Genomic DNA, 20,585 nt, shown 5'->3' on the forward strand with positions numbered 1-20,585 from the left:
GCTGACATGCAAAGCTGTAACTAACGCAAAAATAATTTTTTTTTGTACCGAATAGTTTCTGTCAAATCGTATGAGAAAGGCGCCAGGGCGTGCGCATCGGTTCTGTAATCGCTAGCCGGCCGAAAAGTTCGTAAACGCTTGTCGGCCTCTCCTTCGGAACAAACGAATGAACTCGCACAGCGCTTTGGACGAAAATTGGTCACTGCGCGTAGGGCACCGTATACTGCACGGACTTTACAAACGGAACTTTTACAGGATAGATTTGTCTCCACATTTATGTCTATCTGCCTATCTATCTCTCACACTGATAAGAATTTGTCTCAGGAACGGATAGGCGGATCGACTTCAAATTTATATGACACAACAAAGTCCATACTCCCTTGCCGGTGTAAAAATTTTAAGCTTCTAACTCACTTCAGTCAAGAGATACGGCTACTTACACTACTGGCCATTAAAATTGCAACACCTCGAAGATGTGCTACAGACGCAAAATTTAACCTACAGGAAGAAGATGCTGTGATATGCAAATCATTAGCTTTCCAGAGCATTCACACAAGGTTGGCGACACCTACAACGTGCTGGCATGAGGAAAGTTTCCAACCGATTTCTCATACACAAACAGCACTCGACCGGCGTTGCCTGGTGAAACGTTGTTGTGATGCCTCGTGTAAGGAGGAGAAATGCGTACCATCACGTTTCCGACTTTGATAAAGGTCGGATTATAGTCTATCGCGATTGCGGTTTATCGTATCGCGACATTGATGCTCGCGTTGGTCGAGATCCAGTGACTGTTAGCAGAATATGGAATCGATGGGTTCATGAGGGTAATACGGAACGCCGCGCTGGATCCCAACGGCCTCGTATCACTAGCAGTCGAGATGACAGGCATCTTATCCGCACGGCTGTAACGGATCGTGCAGCCACGTCTCGATCCCTGAGTCAACAGATGGGGACGTTTGCAGGAAAACAACCATCTGCACAAACAGTTCGACGATGTTTACAGCAACACGGACTATCAGCTCGGAGACCATGGCTGCGGTTACCCTTGACGCTGCATCATAGACAGGAGCGCCTGCGATGGTGTACTCAACGACGACCATGGGTACACGAATGGCAAAACGTCATTTTTTCGGATGAATCCGGGTTCTGTTTACAGCATCATGATGGTCACATCCGTGTGTGGTGACATCGCGGTGAACGCACGCCGGAAGCGTGTATTTCTCATCGCCATATTGGCGTATCACTCGGCGTGATGGTATGGGGTGCTATTGGTTACACGTCTCGGCCACCTCTTGTCCGCATTGACGGCACTTTGAACGTCACATTTCAGATGTGTTACGACCCGTGCCTCTACCCTTTATTCGATCGCTGTGACACCCTACATTTCAGCGGGATAATGCACGAACTGTACTGGTCTTTCTGGATACAGAAAATGTTCGACTGCTGCCCTGTCCAGCACATTCTCCAGAACTCTCACCAACTGAAAACGTCTGGTCAATGGTGGCCGAGCAACTGGCTCGTCACAATACGGCAGTCACTACTATTGATGAACTGTGGTATCGTGTTGAAGCTGCATGGGCAGCTGTACCTGTACACGCCATCCAAGCTCTGTTTGACTCAATGCCCAGGCGTATCAAGGCCGTTATTACGGCCAGAGGTGGTTGTTCTGGGTAGTGATTTGTCAGGATCTATGCACCCAAATTGCGTGAATACCCGTTTATCATCTGCATTTCTTCTTGGTGTAGCAATTTTAATGCCCAGTAGTGTACACGAGGTGCGGCTAGAAAAAAACCGGACTAGTACTGGTGAAACAATAAAACGAATGCAATAAGGCTGAAAGTCGCGTGGCCTGTCAGGTGACTCTCGCTCCGCCTACTGCTCGAGTTTCATCTGCCTCCTGCACTCAGTCTGCCCGTGGCGTCTGTTTTAAGTAGTTGACGTTTTGTTTGTGCATCGGAAAATGTTGAGTGTACAGAAAGAACAGCGTGTTAACATCAAATTTTGTTTCAAACTAGGAAAATCTGCAAGTGAAACGTTTGTAATGTTACAACAAGTGTACGGCGATGATTGCTTATCGCGAACACAAGTGTTTGAGTGGTTTAAACGATTTAAAGATGGCCGCGAAGACACCAGTGATGACACTCGCACTGGCAGACCATTGCCAGCAAAAACTGATGCAAACATTGAAAAAATCGGTAAACTTGTTCGACAAGATCGCCGTTTAACAATCAGAGCAGTGTCTGAGTTAACAGCAGTTGACAAGGATAGTGTTAGGGAGATTCTTCATGAAAGTTTCAACATGAACAAAGTGTGTTCAAAAATGGTTCCAAAGTGTCTCACAATTGAACAGAAGGAACGCCGATGAATGATTTGTTCTGACATCCTGGAAAACATTGAAAGTGATCCCACCTTCTTACAAAATGTTATAACTTGCGATGAATCGTGGTTTTTTACTTACGATCCCGAAACTAAACGCCAATCGATGCATTGGAAAACTCCTGGTTCTCCACGACAAAAAAAAAGCACGAATGTCAAAATCGAAATTCAAGGCAATAATGATTGTTTTTTTTTGACATCAAAGGGATTGTGCACATTGATTAGGTACCAGAGGGATAAACAGTGAATCAGCATTACTACATTAGCGTCCTGGCTACCCTACGTGAGCGAGTACGGAGAAAACGGAACGATTTGTGGAGAAAAAAGTCACGGATCCTTCACCAAGACAATGCCCCAGCTCACAGTGCGTTGTCAGTGAAGACGTTTTTGGCAAAACACACATTCCCATCTTAGATCATCCACCCTACTTACCTGATTTGGCCCCCTGTGACTTTTTTCTTTTCCCTAAAGTCAAGTCAGCTTTGAAAGGAACTAGATTTGAGACTGTTGAAGCAGTAAAAGAAAAAGCGACAGAAGTAATGTATGGACTTACCGAAAATGATCTGCAGCATTGCTATGAACAGTGGAAAATTCGTATGGAGCGGTGTAGAGACCGAGGAGGAGAGTACATTGAAGGAGATAACACGAAATTGTAAATAATTGTAAATAATTGTTTTTTCCAGCATCAGTCCGGTTTTTTTCTAGCCGCACCTCGTATACCTTGTCTTGGCTAGTAGAGTTCTGTCTCGTCATTGTCTTTGTGTGCAGACGACGTGGCACGAAGACAGTGAGGACTATACTGAGGTGGTTGGTGGTGCAGGGCTGGTTGTCCACCGGCGGCCGGAGCTTCCGCACTGTGCAGGACTTGGTGTCTTACCACTTGAAGTTGTCGGTGCCGCTGGATGACCAGTGGGGCGCCGTGCTGAGGAGGCCCGTGTCTGCGTGGCTGCTCAGCAAGGCGGACCTCGACATCGGGCACACCCTTGGCAAGGTAATTTGGCTGCACCTGTGCTGCACGGGGTGCAGCCACTGACTGTTGTCACTGGCAGACAGCTCTCTGATAATGCCGCCTCATACGAGTACGCAGTATCTCTGTAGCCTTCGCAGTCGTCATTGAACAGCTGATGCTCTCCACATGTCTCCTATAGTGGGTGGTTATAATTAAATTGCAGCTGCTCGTTAAGATGCAATGTGGACTGCAATTCTCTAATGGCAGCATAAACTGACACACAGCTGGGAGAGTGGTGTGCTTGTGCCACCCGCATCCATCGACGCGTGTGGGCTGAGGACGACACGGTGGCCGGTCGGTACCGTTGGGTCTTCCAAGGCCTGTTCGGCTGGAGTTTAGTTTCATTTAGTGTAGCATAACTTTTTTTAGGTATACCAATGTGCTAATGTGAAACTGATTCACTCTGGAAAAACATTAGTACCAGTTCTGAAGGGCATATGTAAATCTGGCACTGTACAGCATCTTGTCTCCAACATATTGAATACATTGCGTAAGCGGCAGCTAATAAAATAATTAACATTATGCCTATCTCACTACTTTGACCTTTTCTGGCCATGTCCTGTTCCTAGTCCATTACACATGGGGACATTTTTATATTTCTTGCATTCACAGCGCCAGATTTACACCCGGTGGCCGAAATGGGAACTAATTTTTTTCCAGCGTAAATCGGTTCCACATTAACACATTGGCATATCTGTCAAGTTTCGCTACCATACGATAATTACAGCCCACACTGGACCTTCATAAGTAGGTGCACGTTAATTATAAACAGCCAGTTCCCTGCTAGGTCTGGTTACAACACGGAACAAGAACTATCGTAGTGGCGCCTTATCAGTTAGAGGGCCCACACAACAGCTAAGCAAGGTGGGCTGCCGACCTCCCTTCAAGAGCTCATATGCAAACATCGCCAATGGATGTAAACATCACCGGCTGGAGTGGCTGAGCGGTTCTAGGCACTACAGTCTGGAGCCGTGCAGCCGCTACAGTCGCAGGTTAGAATCCTGCCTCGGGCATACATGTGTGTGTTGTCCTTAGGTTAGTTAGGTTTAAGTAGTTCTAAGTTCTAGGGTACTGATGACCTCAGCAGTTAAGTCTCAGCCGGCCGGAGTGGCCGCGCGGTTAAAGGCGCAGGTTCGAATCCTGCCTCGGGCATGGATGTGTGTGATGTCCTTAGGTTAGTTAGGTTTAAGTAGTTCTAAGTTCTAGGGGACTTATGACCACAGCAGTTGAGTCCCATAGTGCTCAGAGCCATTTGAATTTGAAGTTAAGTCTCAGTGCTCAGAGCCATTTATTTAATGTAAACATCAACAGACTCTTCGCATAACCACGGCACTACTTCATGAAAATCCGTGTGACCGAGATCCACAAATTGAAACTAATGTGACTAAGTGTAGTAGTACAGAATCGGTGTTATAAGCATGCGAGCAGAGTCAGACCGGCAGTGTGTACCTACAGCTACGACAGCTCCAGCCAATACTTACGCCGGCTATAGCCCAGTAGAATCTCGCCGTATTCTTCCGTAGAAAGTTGTGCAATAGGATGTCCGGAGCAGGTGAAGTGGTCGGGGTTGTAGGGCGTGGCTGGGTAGATGAAGGTGGTTGTTTTTAGCAGTCTTCCTCTAACGTCGATCAGTTGTAGAATTTTGGAACACGTATTGTGTTCGAGTATAATGACTTTTCTGGAGACTAGAAATCTGCTCTGTAGGAATCAGCATGGGTTTCGAAAAAGACGGTCATGTGAAACCCAGCTCGCGCTATTCGTCCACGAGACTCAGAGGGCCATAGACACGGATTCACAGGTAGATGCCGTGTTTCTTGACTTCCGCAAGGCGTTCGATACAGTTCCCCACAGTCGTTTAATGAACAAAGTAAGAGCATATGGACTATCAGACCAATTGTGTTGTAACAATGGAAAATTGTACTGAAATGCAGGAGGATCTGCAGCGAATTGACGCATGGTGCAGGGAATGGCAATTGAATCTCAATGTAGACAAGTGTAATGTGCTGCGAATACACAGAAAGATAGATCCTTTATCATTTAGCTACAAAATAGCAGGTCAGCAACTGGAAGCAGTTAATGCCATAAATTATCTGGGAGTACGCATTAGGAGTGATTTAAAATGGAATGATCATATAATGTTGATCGTTGGTAAAGCAGACGCCAGACAGATTCATTGGAAGAATCCTAAGGAAATGCAATCCGAAAACAAAGGAAGTAGGTTACAGTACGCTTGTTCGCCCACTGCTCGAATACTGCTCAGCAGTGTGGGATCCGTACCAGATAGGATTGATAGAAGATATAGAGAAGATCCAACAGAGAGCAGCGCGCTTCGTTACAGGATCAGTTAGTAATCGCGAAAGCGTTACGGAGATGATAGATAAACTCCAGTGGAAGACTCTGCAGGAGAGACGCTCAGTAGCTCGGTACGGGCTTTTGTCAAAGTTTCGAGAACATACCTTCACCGAAGAGTCAAGCAGTATATTACTCCCTCCTACGTATATCTCGCGAAGAGACCATGAGGATAAAATCAGAGAGTTTAGAGCCCACACAGAGGCATACCGACAATCCTTCTTTCCACGAACAATACGAGACTGGAATAGAAGGGAGAACCGATAGAGGTACTCAAGGTACCCTCCGCCACACACCGTCGGGTGGCTTGCGGAGTATGGATGTAGTTGTAGATGTAGATTGTTGGTTCTTCCAATACATTTTCCAGTAGCTCAGCCCCACCACTCGTGTCATGGTGGAGACGTGCTGATACGCGCAGCCCGGGGAACGCGACGCCGCGCTCGGTCGGCGGCTGCGCAGGCAGTAGGAGGTTAGCAGCACGAGGCCCGGCCTAGCTCGCCTCCTGGGGACGCTGCGGCTCGTAACGATGCCGGGAGTCGCCGGTGCAGCAGCGGGAAACACCCTCCGCTGGCCGGTCCTTGGGGACAGCGTCAGTGATGACGACGACGTAGCAGCGACCGAACGCCCAATCGGTCGAACTGATGCAGACACCCACCACTGCTGTCTTTAAATAGTGCAGACCGCTTCTGAATCCGCCGGTTACGCGGCGCTATGTTTATTAGGAGGTTCTCGCTGAGTTGGCTAACGCAAGCGCGCCACACGCGACCCGTGCCTGCGTAATTCTGCTAATGCTGCATTCTGGCTGTGATGGCTGCCGCGCACTTACACACATACCGTCTCTTGTTGCAAAACTGTGTCACCTGCATAACGCGCCGGCCAGGCTTCGTCCGCCTTCTGCCGTGAGGCTGGCGCATCGCGCACTGAAACGCACTAAATCACAATTTCGCACCATATTTCCAAAAAATAACCCCTTGGCGCGCCGCCATGGGGCAAAATGGAAGGCATCGTCGGTAACACCTGGGGATGAGGCGAGCCAGTAGATGGAAGACATCCTGACAACAAAAGGAAAATTATTGAATGAATCGACCACAACCAACCATCGAGCATTCCAGAATGGACCAGCAAAATCAATGTGCAAGCGTTGCCAAGGGGAAGTGGCTTTTGGCCATGCAAAGACTTTCCGCGGCGGTGCGGATTGTTGTTCGGCACACGCCATGCAAGAAGAACACATATTCGTAATCGCAGCATCGATTCCGAACCAAGTACAGTGCTGACGAGCAAGTTGTTTCGTTCGCACTATACCCCAATGTCCTTGGTGAAGAAGCCGTAAGACAGAGGACTGTAACGAACGTGGGACCACGACTCTTGACTGATCATTATCAGAACGCAACAACAAAACACCACGTCGAACAAAAAGTCTCTCCTTGTGAGCAAAAAATCGGCGAACCAACGGATCCTCGATCCGAGACTTTGACAAAGGCCATTGCGTAGCAACAAAACGCAAAACAGTAGCAAGGACAGGGTCAGCAGCGGTGGCTGTAGCTACACGACGAAAATCAATCGGAAACGATTCGACCACTTCATCGGTTTCCGAATCAATGAACAGGCAAGCAAGTTCGGAAGAATCGAATGCTTTATCCTCAGCAACCGGCAAACGGGACAACGCATCGGCGTTTCCGTGCTTAGCAGTGGACCGATACAAGATATCGTAGCGGTACTGCGAGAGGAAAATAGACCAGCGAATGAATTTCTGCGCTGTACGCGGAGGTACAGGCTTGTTCGGATGAAAAAGCGATGTCAAAGGTTTGTGGTCTGTGATGATGGTGAAGTGACGACCATACAAGAAATCATGGAACTTAGTAACACCAAACACGAGAGCCAAAGCTTCTTTCTCTATCTGCGAGTAATTTCTTTGCGCAGACGAGAGCAATTTGGACGCAAAGGCAATAGGGCGATCATGGGAGCCAACTTTGTGCGCAAGCACAGCACCGATCCCGAAATCCGATGCATCTACCGTCAACAAAAGGGGTTTCTGGGGATCGAAAGGCGTGAGGCAAGTATTAGAAAGCAACGCCGATTTCAACTGGCGAAAGGCGCGTTCGCATTCCGTCGTCCAGACGAACGGAACACCTTTACGGCGTAAGCGATGAAGCGGAGCTGAAATGGAAGAGGCATTGCGCATATATTTGTGATAATAGTTAATTTTACCCAACACACTCTGTAGCTGTTTCACATTGCGAGGGGAAGGTAAATCTTGTATGGCGCGGAGGTGCTCTGGACTCGGATGTATGCCTTGGGCATTGATGACATGGCCCAGGTATGGTAAGTCACGAGCAAAAAACACACATTTGTCCTTCAAGCGAAGACCATTTTGTCGCAAGACCTGAAATAACGTTCGTAGGTTCGCAAGATGATCTTCTTCTGTCTGTCCGGAGCTCACTATATCGTCCAGATAGTTTGCTGCAGTAGGGACCGACGCACAAATAGTTTGTAAATATTGCTGAAACAATGCAGGGGCGGATGCACACCCGAACGGCAGTCTTTTGAACCTGTACAAACCAAGATGCGTGTTAACCACCAAGACGCGCTGGGATTCGTCGTCCACAGGTATTTGCAAGTACGCATCGGCTAGATCCAACTTCGAAAAATATTTTCCCGGGCACAGTTTAGAAAAAAGATCTTCCGGGCGGGGCAAAGGAAAAGTAGCAGTCACTAGTTGTGGATTCACTGTGGCCTTGAAGTCCACGCAAAGTCTCAATTTTCCGGAAGGTTTTGGCAAAATTACTAAGGGTGAGGCCCAGAGAGAAGCTTGCACACGTTCAATTACACCCTGTGATTCTAGATCGTTTAATGTTCTTGCGACCTCATCACGCAATGCGTGGGGAACATTGCGCGCTCTGAAAAATTTCGGTTGCGCGTTGACCTTCAGTTCCAAATGTGCTTCATAGTTTTTAGCGCAACCTAAGCCTGGTGCAAAAATGTCTGCAAATTTGTCACATAAGCGAGAAACACTGTCTGAAGGCACAGTTTGATTCACTGATAGCACCTGATTTACAATAGACATGTTAAACAACTGAAATAAATCTAAACCAAACAAGTTCACTGCAGTAGAAGAACGAAGAACGTAAAATGACACAAGTTTTGTTTGTCCCTTGTATGTTGCAAGAAGGCTGCACTGTCCTAACACAGGAATTTTCTGTCCGGAATATGTGGTTAGCTTAACATTTGCGGAACGCAACGGAGGTTTGCCCAGTTGTTTGTACGTGTCGTGATTGAGCAATGAAACTGCAGCTCCGGTATCGAGCTGGAATGGTATCACTTTGCCTTCAAAGTCTAAGTCCACAAAAAGTTTATTGTTCTGCTGACAAGAGCGACTGCTTTGTGCAATTGGAACAGACACCGGTACAGAATCACTTGCGAATTGACGTGATTTCCGGCGACGTCGACGCACAGTTTTTGTGGGACGAACACAGTCACTGTTAGAGAAAGTGGCACTGGACGAAGCGGAATTAACTACATAAATGTCCATGGGCGAAGGTCCACGAGCCTGAGTGTCCTTGGTTCGATTCCGGCGCGAAGCAAAGGGCCTGGAATGATTGTGATTGTCTGATCTGAGCTTTTTCTGGCAAACACTTTGAACATGTCCTTTGCGATTGCAGAAAAATCAAATAGCGTGGCGTGACGGGCAATGTTCACGCGAATGTCTAGTAGCACACCGCGGGCATGATTTCACTGCATTTGTGGGCTGGCGCGGCACACGTGGCTTAAAGCGCGGCGGCAGCTGCGCTTGTTTGCGCGAGGGCAGTTGACCGGGCCGCGCAGCTCGCCCGGCGAGCCGGTTAATGTTACACACTGCTGGCGAAGTTTCAAAAGAGTCCTGAGCACAGTCAAGTGTGTCTTGTCTATCCAAGATGTCGATCACTTGTTGAAGGGAGGGATTAACTAGTTTCAAAATTTGCTCCCGTATGCGAACATCAGAAACGTTTTGTGCAATTGCATCACGCACCATTGTATCTGAATAAGAAAGACCACAGTCACAGTCAAAGGCACAGTCCCTAGTAAGTCCTTGCAACGTTGCTACCCACTCCCTATTAGTTTGACCGGCCGTAAGTTTTGTACGAAAAAACGTATACCGTTTTGCAACTACATTAACCGTTTCTTTGGAATAGGCATCTAAAGCAGACAAAATTTCCTCGTAGGACAGAGTTGCTACGTCGCGTCGGGGAAACAATTTCACTATCACACGGTAGGTGGACACACCGACACAAGAAAGCAAAAACGGCTGCCGCTCATTACCTTGAATTCTGTATGCGGCGAGGTGGAAGGCGAATTGACGGGACCACTCTTGCCAAGTCTCGTGGTTCGGGTCGTAGTGCCTAAAAGGCGGTGCAACTGCGAGTTGAGGCTGCGGTAGCGGTGAAGCGGCGGCGGCCGCATCGGTTTGAATGGCACGTTGACCCTGGACGAGCTGTCCAAGGGCATCCAATAACGCCTGCGTCTGTTGATTCTGCAAGCGATAAAATTCGGACAGTACATCTGGCGAAGCCATGACACAAGTAAATGTAAGCAATCAGAAAGAATACTTTAACTCGTCGCCAATGAAGTGGACTGACAAGGCAGCCAGTCCACAGTGACGGGTAGCCGAAAGAAAGGCACGCGTACACACACACGCCGACGGGCGTCAAGTACTGGAACAGGCTACGTAATTAATGCTATGAAGAAAAGTACGTAGCTGGATTAATACTTATCTTTAATCAATCATTGTGGTACATCGCTCTTGACTATACACAGGAGACTTTAATTACAATCACTGTAAGGCTAATGGCGCCTTGCTAGTTCGTAGCCATTAACTTAGCAGAAGGCTATTCTGTCTCTCGGCTAATGAGAGAGAAAGGCTTCGTACATCTAGTCGCTAGCTAGGTCGTCCGTCCAACTGGGGCGACTGCTTGTTCGTATCACGAGACCTGCCTTGTGGTGGCGCTAGGTCTGCGATTACACAGTGGCGACACGCGGGTCCGACATGTACTAAATGGTCCGCGGCCGATTTAATCTACCACCTAGCAAGTGTGGTGTCTGGCGGTGACACCACATAAAGCCACTTTGGTATTGTGTAGCATAGTACTTTGGTTATTATTTGTTTTCACTGGCTTCTACTCTTATCTAGGTTGGCTCAAATGGCTCTGAGCACTATGCGACTTAACTTCTGAGGTCATCAGTCGCCTAGAACTTAGAACTAATTAAACCTAACAATCCTAAGGACATCACACACATCCATGCCTGAGGCAGGATTCGAACCTGCGACCGTAGCGGACGCTCGGCTTCAGACTGTAGCGCCTAGAACTGCACTTCGTGGCATTAGGATAAGACCATGTATTTGGGTGCTTCATTGTCATACAGTGTATTTCGCTCAAATGTGGAAACACCTAATGGCACAAAAGTGAAAAATACTAATGTATAGAATAATAACTGCTATCAGTAACAACAGAAGGTGTTTTTACTTAATGCAGAACCTCTTTTCGGCTGGCGCCCATCTTCACATGATTTACATTGAGTTATACGTTTCCACGCTAAGTGTTGGATTTCAGTACAGCCAGGTATCAATGTATTTTCCACATTACATTTATAAGATTTTTTACAGAAAATTTCGATTTTTTTTTACACGTTGACTATTGTTATTTACCATGGTAGTTATTGGCTCTTTCATGTGGCGCTTTTAACACAGTAGCTGTTTGTAACTTCAGAAGCACATGTATTCACTACATCCAACGTGTTGACACAGGAAAATATATGGACCTGGTATGGGTTACTGTTCTACACACTACAGGGTGTCTCTCCTAAGAGCCTTCTGGCGCATTTTCTCTGTCTTTTTCGGAAGATACTTGCGGTTTCGTTTCGGCAACGTATAACTCAAGTCAGCTGGGACTAATACTGATCATCGTGTCTTTGATGGGACGATGTAAAACGTCAGTTTGTTTCCGGTTACAAAGAGAATGATTTTTAAAGCGGAATTTTGTTTGGCCATCAGATAGAGCAGCAGCACATTAATCTGTTCCAGTATTCGTTTTACTGATATGCATTAACAGAGACAGTGAAGTGTTGAGGATTAGATTAGATTCAGTTTTTGTTCCATAGACTCAAAAAAAAAAAAAATGCAGATGATTCTCTTGGGTGTTGAACACATCAGAAAGTATAACATAAAAAGCATAAACTATTTGAATATAATACTTACTACCCTAAACGTTTCTCAGGAGATTGTCAAAACAGGTAAATAAATTACAGTAAACTGGAACTGCTAATACTGACAGAATTAAAAACCATCAGAAAGACACATTTTCATAATATTATCATAAACAAAATATCTAATCTTGACTGTTGTGACCAAGTGCTTTAAGAGCAGAAATCTAACGGGTATTTTTACTTTAGCTGGTCTAACAGTCCCTGTTAAGATATTCATCTATAGAGTAAAAAGTGTGTTTAAATTGTGTTTTATTTGAAACCAACTTTTTAATGGGTGAAACTTCCTGGCAGATTTTTAATGGTTGCTGGCACTTTATTGAAAATGTGTGTTTCTGAATATTGGACCGCTCTTTGGACCAAGGTAAGTGATTCTAGATGTGTATGTAGATTATTCTTATTCCTAGTATTGAAACTATAAATTGAGCTATTAGTTGGAACTACAGATATATTACTTGCAACAAATTTCATTAAGGAATAAATATGCTGAGAAACAGTGGCTAGAGTACAAATTTCCTTGAACATGTTTCTACATGATGATCGTGAATTTACACCGCAACTGATTCTTATTGCACGCTTTTGCACACAAAAAACTTTTGCTCAGTTTCTTGAGTTATCCCAGAATATGATACTGTATGATGTAATAGAATGAAAGTAAGCAGAGCATGCAAGTTTTTTTTATATTTATATCTGCTACATCTGACATCATTCTCAATGCAAATACAGATTTGTTGAGGCACTTCGCCAGCTCTGTGGTATGGCCTTTCCAACTGAATTTATTATCGAGTTGTAATACCAGAAATTTAACACTGTCAACCTCTTCGATCTGCATGTCTTCATATGTTATACACATGCTGGAAGCAATTCCCTTACAGGTTCTGAACTACATATAGTGGGTCTTATCAAATTTCAATGACAGTGAATTAGGTTCAAACCATTTATTAATGTCTGTGAAAATTTGATTAGCAGCTACTTCTAAATCTGCACATGAATTGCTATTTATTGCAATGTTTGTACCATCTGCAAACGAAACAATTTATTAGCATCTGGTAATGTAACAGACCAGAGGTCATTAATGTACACACGAAAAAGCAATGGACCCGAGATGGAACCCTGAGGAACACCAGATGTAATTAATTCCCAATCAGATGAAGGCTGATTGCTTACTGTACAGGTATTTAGCAACGACACCCTTTGTTACCTGTTTCTTAGATAAGATTCAAAGCATTTCGCAACATTGCTTGTGTCACAATAATATTTTTATTTACTTCATTATTTAACAACCGGTATTCCAGCAGCTACAGCACCGCCATCGGCTGCGCTGCTCACAAGGGAAACTCTCCATAAAACTCTCTCAGATTTAGTAGTAGTAGTAGTAGCAGTAGCTTTATTTACCTGTAGATCTCTTTTTTACAAGGATATAGTACATGTCAAAGTATTTATAATTTTAGACCAATTTAAAATAAGCTAATTCATATACACATATATTTACAGACTTCTAGTTAGACTATCATTAGATTTACTCCTGGTATACAATCATCATCATACAATACTGTTTTTACTAATAACTTATTTAATAATGTAATGCCAAAATGTTCACTCATATCTCACTATCAGTCACTGCACACACTATACACACATTGTTTCAAAACACTTCACTCACCACCCACACGAACATACACATATACACACACTGACTGGTGATCTCTGGGCCATTTTCTGTACCCCAACTTCCATTTGCTATCCTGAAAAACTGAGTCAACATCCATAAATAATGAGTGAGATGTTGAGCTCAGAAAGAGGAAGAGGTGTTAGTATTGTGCTATGCATAGCTTGGGGACAACTATTTCTAGAAAGGAAAAAATAAGGAAAAAAAACATAAAGTGAAGGTGTTACGTGGAATGTTGGATGTTTTATAATCATTATTATTATTATTATTATTTATTTGTATAACTTTTTTTATCAAACTCCTACTCTATTTTACTCCTTCAATGTTTTACTACTTCAATGTATTAAATGTATTGCATAACATGAACTTTTTAGCTGCCTTTTTAAATAAGTGTTTTTTTGGTATTTCTTTAATCTCTTTTGATACTTTGTTCTACAGTTTTATTCCTTGGCAGAAAATGTTGTTCTGAGTTTTATGTTTATTTTTTCTTGATGAATGTAAGCTGAGTCTATCTGTTGTTGCATGGTCATGGACAGAGCTATTTGTGCAGTAACGACCAATGTTATTTTTGATGTGTACAGCTGACCAGTAAATGTATTCACGTGGAGCAGTTAAAATCTCCAATGTTTTGAACAGATCTTTACAATGAGCTCGACTAGTATTTTTCGTTATGATTCCTATGGCTCTTTTCTGGAGTTTGAAAATTGTGTTCATATTTTGTGCATTTGTTCCTAAAAAAAGAATGCCATAGCTAATAATTGAATGTACTGTACACATGAATAATACGTAACTAAAAGACACTGCACGTTACATACTGATGATAGGATTCTAAGGGCACAACATGCTGATGTTTGCAAGTACCTTTGTGTGTTCACACCACTTCAACTGAGAATCAATATTCACTCCAAGAAATTTTGCATTTGCTACATAGTCTATAGAGGTGCCATCTACATTTAATTTAACATTGACACTTTTCCTCTTCAAACTGAAATTTATGGCATAAGTTTTCTCTGTGCTCAATGTCACTTTATTGCTAAGTTAAACTTCCTTGAGAGTTTCATTTACTTTCTCAGCAAGGAGTTCTCTTGTTTTCTCAGTGACTATAATATTGCATTTAGTGGAAATAAGCCCAGGGGGCGGCCTGTCACAAACTGAACACAGGTCAAGAGTGAAATCAGGAAGAGTGTGCACTGAACTGTGAAAAAAAGCAAAATATAAACAGTGGACGGTCCAAGAACAAATAGTGCTGTGTAGAGCATCAGTGGAGTGAATTGACGTCGTGGTATAGTGGTCACAATTTGGACTGCCCTGAGGGACAGCCGTGTTCAAACCTCCCTCTTGCCATTTTTTTTTTTTCGCTGTTCGCTTTAATCAAATTTGTGTCTGTGTCGTGGTATTACGTCCGTTTCCAACAGCGAGCTGTAAGGAAAAGCATCTATAATGACAGCTGATTCTGCACAACTACTCTATTAGCATCCGGAAGGAAGTGGCTTTCGAATGGGATCCGGAAACTTCTGATGACAAGGTGAGAGGTCAACAGAATCCTCCACCGGAAAACACGTCTAGTGTGTCACATACGGCATTAATGACAGTACGTGTGTGTCATATGACAGGAATCTCTTGTTGACGCACCCGATTTGTAAGACTGGTGAGTGAGTGAGATATGCCTCCTTGCCCGATACTGGCTTCCGAATGAATGCGAATGTGATTACTCCCAAGGAAACAATGAAAACATCACAGTTTGTCGCATAAGCTGTCACAATCACACAGTTTCTCTGTGATCCGTCAAAACATATGTTTCTCAGTTTTTTGAAGTAGCGTTCAATTTAGTATTCACTCCTGAATTCCTTTGTCGTAACAAACACTGAAGAGCCAAAGAAACTGGCACAACTGCCTAATATCGTGTAGGGCCCCCGCGAGCACGCAGAAGTGCCGCAACACTACGTCACATTGACCCGACTAATGTCTGGAGTAGTGCTGGAGGGAATCGACACCATGAATCCTGCAGGGCTGTCCATAAATCCGTAATAGTACGAGAGGGTGGAGATCTCTTCTGAACAGCACGATGCAAGGCATCCAAGACATGCTGAATAATATTCATGTCTGGGTAGTTTCGTGGCAACCGGAAGAGTTTAAACTCATAAGAGCTTTCCTGGAGCCACTCTGTAGCAATTCTGGACGTGTGGGGTGTCGCGTTGTTTGCTGGAATTGTCCACGTTCACCGGAATTCACAGTGAACGTGAATGGATTCAGTTGACCAGATAGGATTCTTACCTACGTTTCATCTGTCAGAGTCGTATATAGACGTATCAGGGGTGGCATATCACTTCAACTGCACACGCCCCACACCATTACAGAGCCTCCACCAGCTTGAACAGTCCCCTGCTGACATACAGGGTCCATGGGATTCATGAAGTTGTCTCCATACCTGTACACGTCCATCCGCTCAATACAATGTGAAACGAGTTTCGTCCGACCAGGCAACATGTTTCCAGTCATCAACAGTCCAATGTTTGTGTTGACGGGCCCAGACTAGTCGTAAATCTTTATGTCATGCAGTCATCAAGGGTACACAAGTGGTCCTTCGGCTCCCAAAGGCCGTATCGATGATGTTTTGTTGAATGGTGTTGTGTACACAGTTCCGCATAGTCAGCACGTACACAACTTTCCCACTAGAGCGCGCCCCGCTAAGCACAACAGCGCAGGTGCAGCGCTCGTCCATCTCTGCACTACGAGATGGCGCTGCCTTAGAGACAGACCAAATTCTGCTTCCGCCGATCCACGTATTAATATGTAACTCAGCCAATGAGATTCCTGCTAACGTAGAACTTTTCTCCTCGCGGATCAAACTCGCGCAGTGATACATGAATGCACGAGTCTGCATTAGTCTGCACCAGTCTGTACCAGTCTGCATTAGTCTGAAACAGTCTATAGTCAAGTTTCAGTCTGCACCTAAGAAGATTATAATATTCCTGTACATAGCCATGAAGCTAAATGTATAGACACTTTGTCAAGTATCAGAGATATATGAGAATAAGATTAACGTAACAAGACCAAAGGAACTTAAGATTGTCAATTGTAAACAGCATCCAGAACGAAGTAATTTTTATGCTTATTATTATTTTAATAAATGTGTGTGAAAATTAATCAAGTGCTGTTTAAAGTTGGTCACCGTCAATCTGCTACTCTAAGCGTGCAAGTGGCATTTCTATCGACTGACCTAACGGCAGAAGATAAACACGCCACGATAAGACCAGAAGACATATTGCTGACACTCGTCTACTTCGCTGGAGCGACAAGTCAAATAATCTGATGGTGTGTGTACCGAAGGTCTTAACAGTATCCACACCACAAATGGTTTGCATGCTGACACTTGCTGATGGCCGAGCATTGAAATCTCCAGCAGTTTTTTGCCGGCCATAGTGGCCGCGCGGTTCTAGGCGCCACAGTCTGGAACCGAGCGACCGCTACGGTCGCAGGTTCGAATCCTGCTTCGGGCATGGATGTGTGTGCTGTCCTTAGGTTAGTTAGGTTTAATTAGTTCTAAGTTCTAGGCGACTGATGACCTCAGAAGTTAAGTCGCATAGTGCTCAGAGCCATTTGAACCATTTTGCAGTTCTTTCACGTTGAACGACTCTCTTCCGTCGTCGTCGGTCCCGTTCTTGCAGGATCTTTTTACGGCCGCAGCGATATCGGAGATTTGATGTATTATCGGATTCCTGATATTCGCCGTACAGTCGTGAAATGGCCGTACGGGAAAATCTGGTACTTTCTGCCGATGATAAAAGTATAGCTATCACACCCAACAGACAGGAATTAACTGGTGAAATTGTAAAGGATATTTTTCAGAAAATCATTAAGTGGTTCTCTGCAAATGGGCTGTCATTAAACTTTGACAAAACACAGTACATACAATTTCGCACAGTAAATGGAATGACACCATTAATAAATATAGACTTCGATCAGAAATCAGTAGCTAAGGTGGAATATTCAAAATTTCTAGGTGTATGCATTGATGAAGGGTTGACCTGGAAAAAAACACACTGAAGATCTGCTGAAACGTTTGAGTTCAGCTACTTATGCTATTAGGGTCATTGCAAGTTTTGGCGATATACATCTTAGTAAATTAGCTTACCACGCCTAGTTTCATTCTCTGCTTTCGTATGGCATCATATTCTGGGGTAACTCATCATTGAGTAAAAGAGTGTTCATTGCACAAAAGCGTGTAATCAGAATAATTGCTGGAGCTCATCCAAGATCATCCTGCAGACACTTATTTAAAGAGCTAGGGACCTTCACTGTAGCCTCACAATATATATATTCACTTATGAAATTTATTATTAACAATCTGAACGAATTCAAAAGTAATAGCAGTGTACATGGCTACAACACTAGGAGAAAGGATGATATTCACTACTCAAGAATAAATCTAACTTTGGCTGAGAAGGGGGTAAATTATGCTACCACAAAAGTCTTTGGTCACTTACCTAATAGCATCAAAAGTCTGACAGATAGTCATATAGCATTTAAAAGGAAATTAAAAGAATTTCTTAATGGTAACTTCTTCTACTCGTTAGATGAATTTTTGGATATAGTAAGTGGGTAATTTCCCCAAACCCCCACAAAAAAAAAAAATTAAAAATATTACGTGTCATGTAATATTTTGTGTAATGTAATACCTTGTATAGACACCTTTTATTAACCTGACACGTTCCACATCATTACGAAGTGTCGTATTCACGATCTATAGAACAAGTACTAATCTAATCTAATCTCCCACTTCATCGCTATCTCGGAAATGCTCAGCAGTAACCGATCTAACAACTGCGCCAGACACATGTTGTCTTATACAGGCGTTGCCGACCGCAGCGCCGTATTCTGCCTGTTTACATTTCTCTGTATTTGTATACGCGTGCCTATACCAGTTTCTTTGGCTCTTCAGTGTAGTTCACACCCGTTTATTTGTTGTTTTCATTTCTGTGAGACGTCTATGTGATATCTTGCCTGCTCTCGCCATTCATCATACACTCCTGGAAATTGAAATAAGAACACCGTGAATTCATTGTCCCAGGAAGGGGAAACTTTATTGACACATTCCTGGGGTCAGATACATCACATGATCACACTGACAGAACCACAGGCACATAGACACAGGCAACAGAGCATGCACAATGTCGGCACTAGTACAGTGTATATCCACCTTTCGCAGCAATGCAGGCTGCTATTCTCCCATGGAGACGATCGTAGAGATGCTGGATGTAGTCCTGTGGAACGGCTTGCCATGCCATTTCCACCTGGCGCCTCAGTTGGACCAGCGTTCGTGCTGGACGTGCAGACCGCGTGAGACGACGCTTCATCCAGTCCCAAACATGCTCAATGGGGGACAGATCCGGAGATCTTGCTGGCCAGGGTAGTTGACTTACACCTTCTAGAGCACGTTGGGTGGCACGGGATACATGCGGACGTGCATTGTCCTGTTGGAACAGCAAGTTCCCTTGCCGGTCTAGGAATGGTAGAACGATGGGTTCGATGACGGTTTGGATGTACCGTGCACTATTCAGTGTCCCCTCGACGATCACCAGTGGTGTACGGCCAGTGTAGGAGATCGCTCCCCACACCATGATGCCGGGTGTTGGCCCTGTGTGCCTCGGTCGTATGCAGTCCTGATTGTGGCGCTCACCTGCACGGCGCCAAACACGCATACGACCATCATTGGCACCAAGGCAGAAACGACTCTCATCGCTGAAGACGACACGTCTCCATTCGTCCCTCCATTCACGCCTGTCGCGACACCACTGGAGGCGGGCTGCACGATGTTGGGGCGTGGGCGGAAGACGGCCTAACGGTGTGCGGGACCGTAGCCCAGCTTCATGGAGACGGTTGCGAATGGTCCTCGCCGATACCCCAGGAGCAACAGTGTCCCTAATTTGCTGGGAAGTGGCGGTGCGGTCCCCTACGGCACTGCGTAGGATCCTACGGTCTTGGCGTGCATCCGTGCGTCGCTGCGGTCCGGTCCCAGGTCGACGGGCACGTGCACCTTCCGCCGACCACTGGCGACAACATCGATGTACTGTGGAGACCTCACGCCCCACGTGTTGAGCAATTCGGCGGTACGTCCACCCGGCCTCCCGCATGCCCACTATACGCCCTCGCTCAAAGTCCGTCAACTGCACATACGGTTCACGTCCACGCTGTCGCGGCATGCTACCAGTGTTAAAGACTGCGATGGAGCTCCGTATGCCACGGCAAACTGGCTGACACTGACGGCGGCAGTGCACAAATGCTGCGCAGCTAGCGCCATTCGACGGCCAACACCGCGGTTCCTGGTGTGTCCGCTGTGCATTGCGTGTGATCATTGCTTGTACAGCCCTCTCGCAGTGTCCGGAGCAAGTATGGTGGGTCTGACACACCGGTGTCAATGTGTTCTTTTTTCCATTTCCAGGAGTGTATTTACTTGCGTCGATAACGTCTTCTAACCACGTGGCTCATATTCTATAACCAGTGTAGAGTGTGACAACTGGCAAGATTGCAGAACGAGAACAAACATATCAATGACTAGGCTCACAGTTCATAACGTTCTGAATAAATAAATAAATTGCGCGCGGGAGTTTCGAACACAGCTCGCTCGCGTGGTAGTCCAACGCCCTGGCCACTTAATCACTTCTTATTCGTGGACTGTTCTCTGTTTCAATTTTGCTTCTTTTTCAGTGTTCAGACCACCTTCTTCCTGTTCTCATGTTTTACCTGTGTTCAGATTTTCAATGGCTATCCCTTGGGCCATATTCTCAATAAATCTGGCTGCTGTAGTACTGTTTGGTATTCTCTGCGATAAACTGTCCCTGTTAAAGCATATCGATAAAACAGATTTCGAACTAGAGTAATTTGGGAGCTCTCTATCGATTGGGCGCGTAAAATTGCACTTCAAAAATCGGTTTGTGTAGCGGGAAA

The 20,585-nt window shown here is 45.0% G+C and overlaps 1 protein-coding gene across 1 annotated transcript in view; it reads left to right on the forward strand.

The window, feature by feature from the left end:
- The window catches only part of LOC124718679 (tyrosine-protein kinase Fer-like), a 153,389-nt gene that overhangs the window by 67,710 nt on the left and 65,094 nt on the right, over positions 1-20,585 (forward strand). Inside the window, exon 4 of the mRNA XM_047244304.1 lies at positions 3,197-3,367. Within this exon, the coding sequence (XP_047100260.1) occupies positions 3,197-3,367 (171 nt within the window). The remainder of the gene's footprint in view (positions 1-3,196; positions 3,368-20,585) is intronic.

Source organism: Schistocerca piceifrons, chromosome 10 (genome assembly GCF_021461385.2).
Source record: "Schistocerca piceifrons isolate TAMUIC-IGC-003096 chromosome 10, iqSchPice1.1, whole genome shotgun sequence".
NCBI lineage: Eukaryota > Metazoa > Arthropoda > Insecta > Orthoptera > Acrididae > Schistocerca > Schistocerca piceifrons.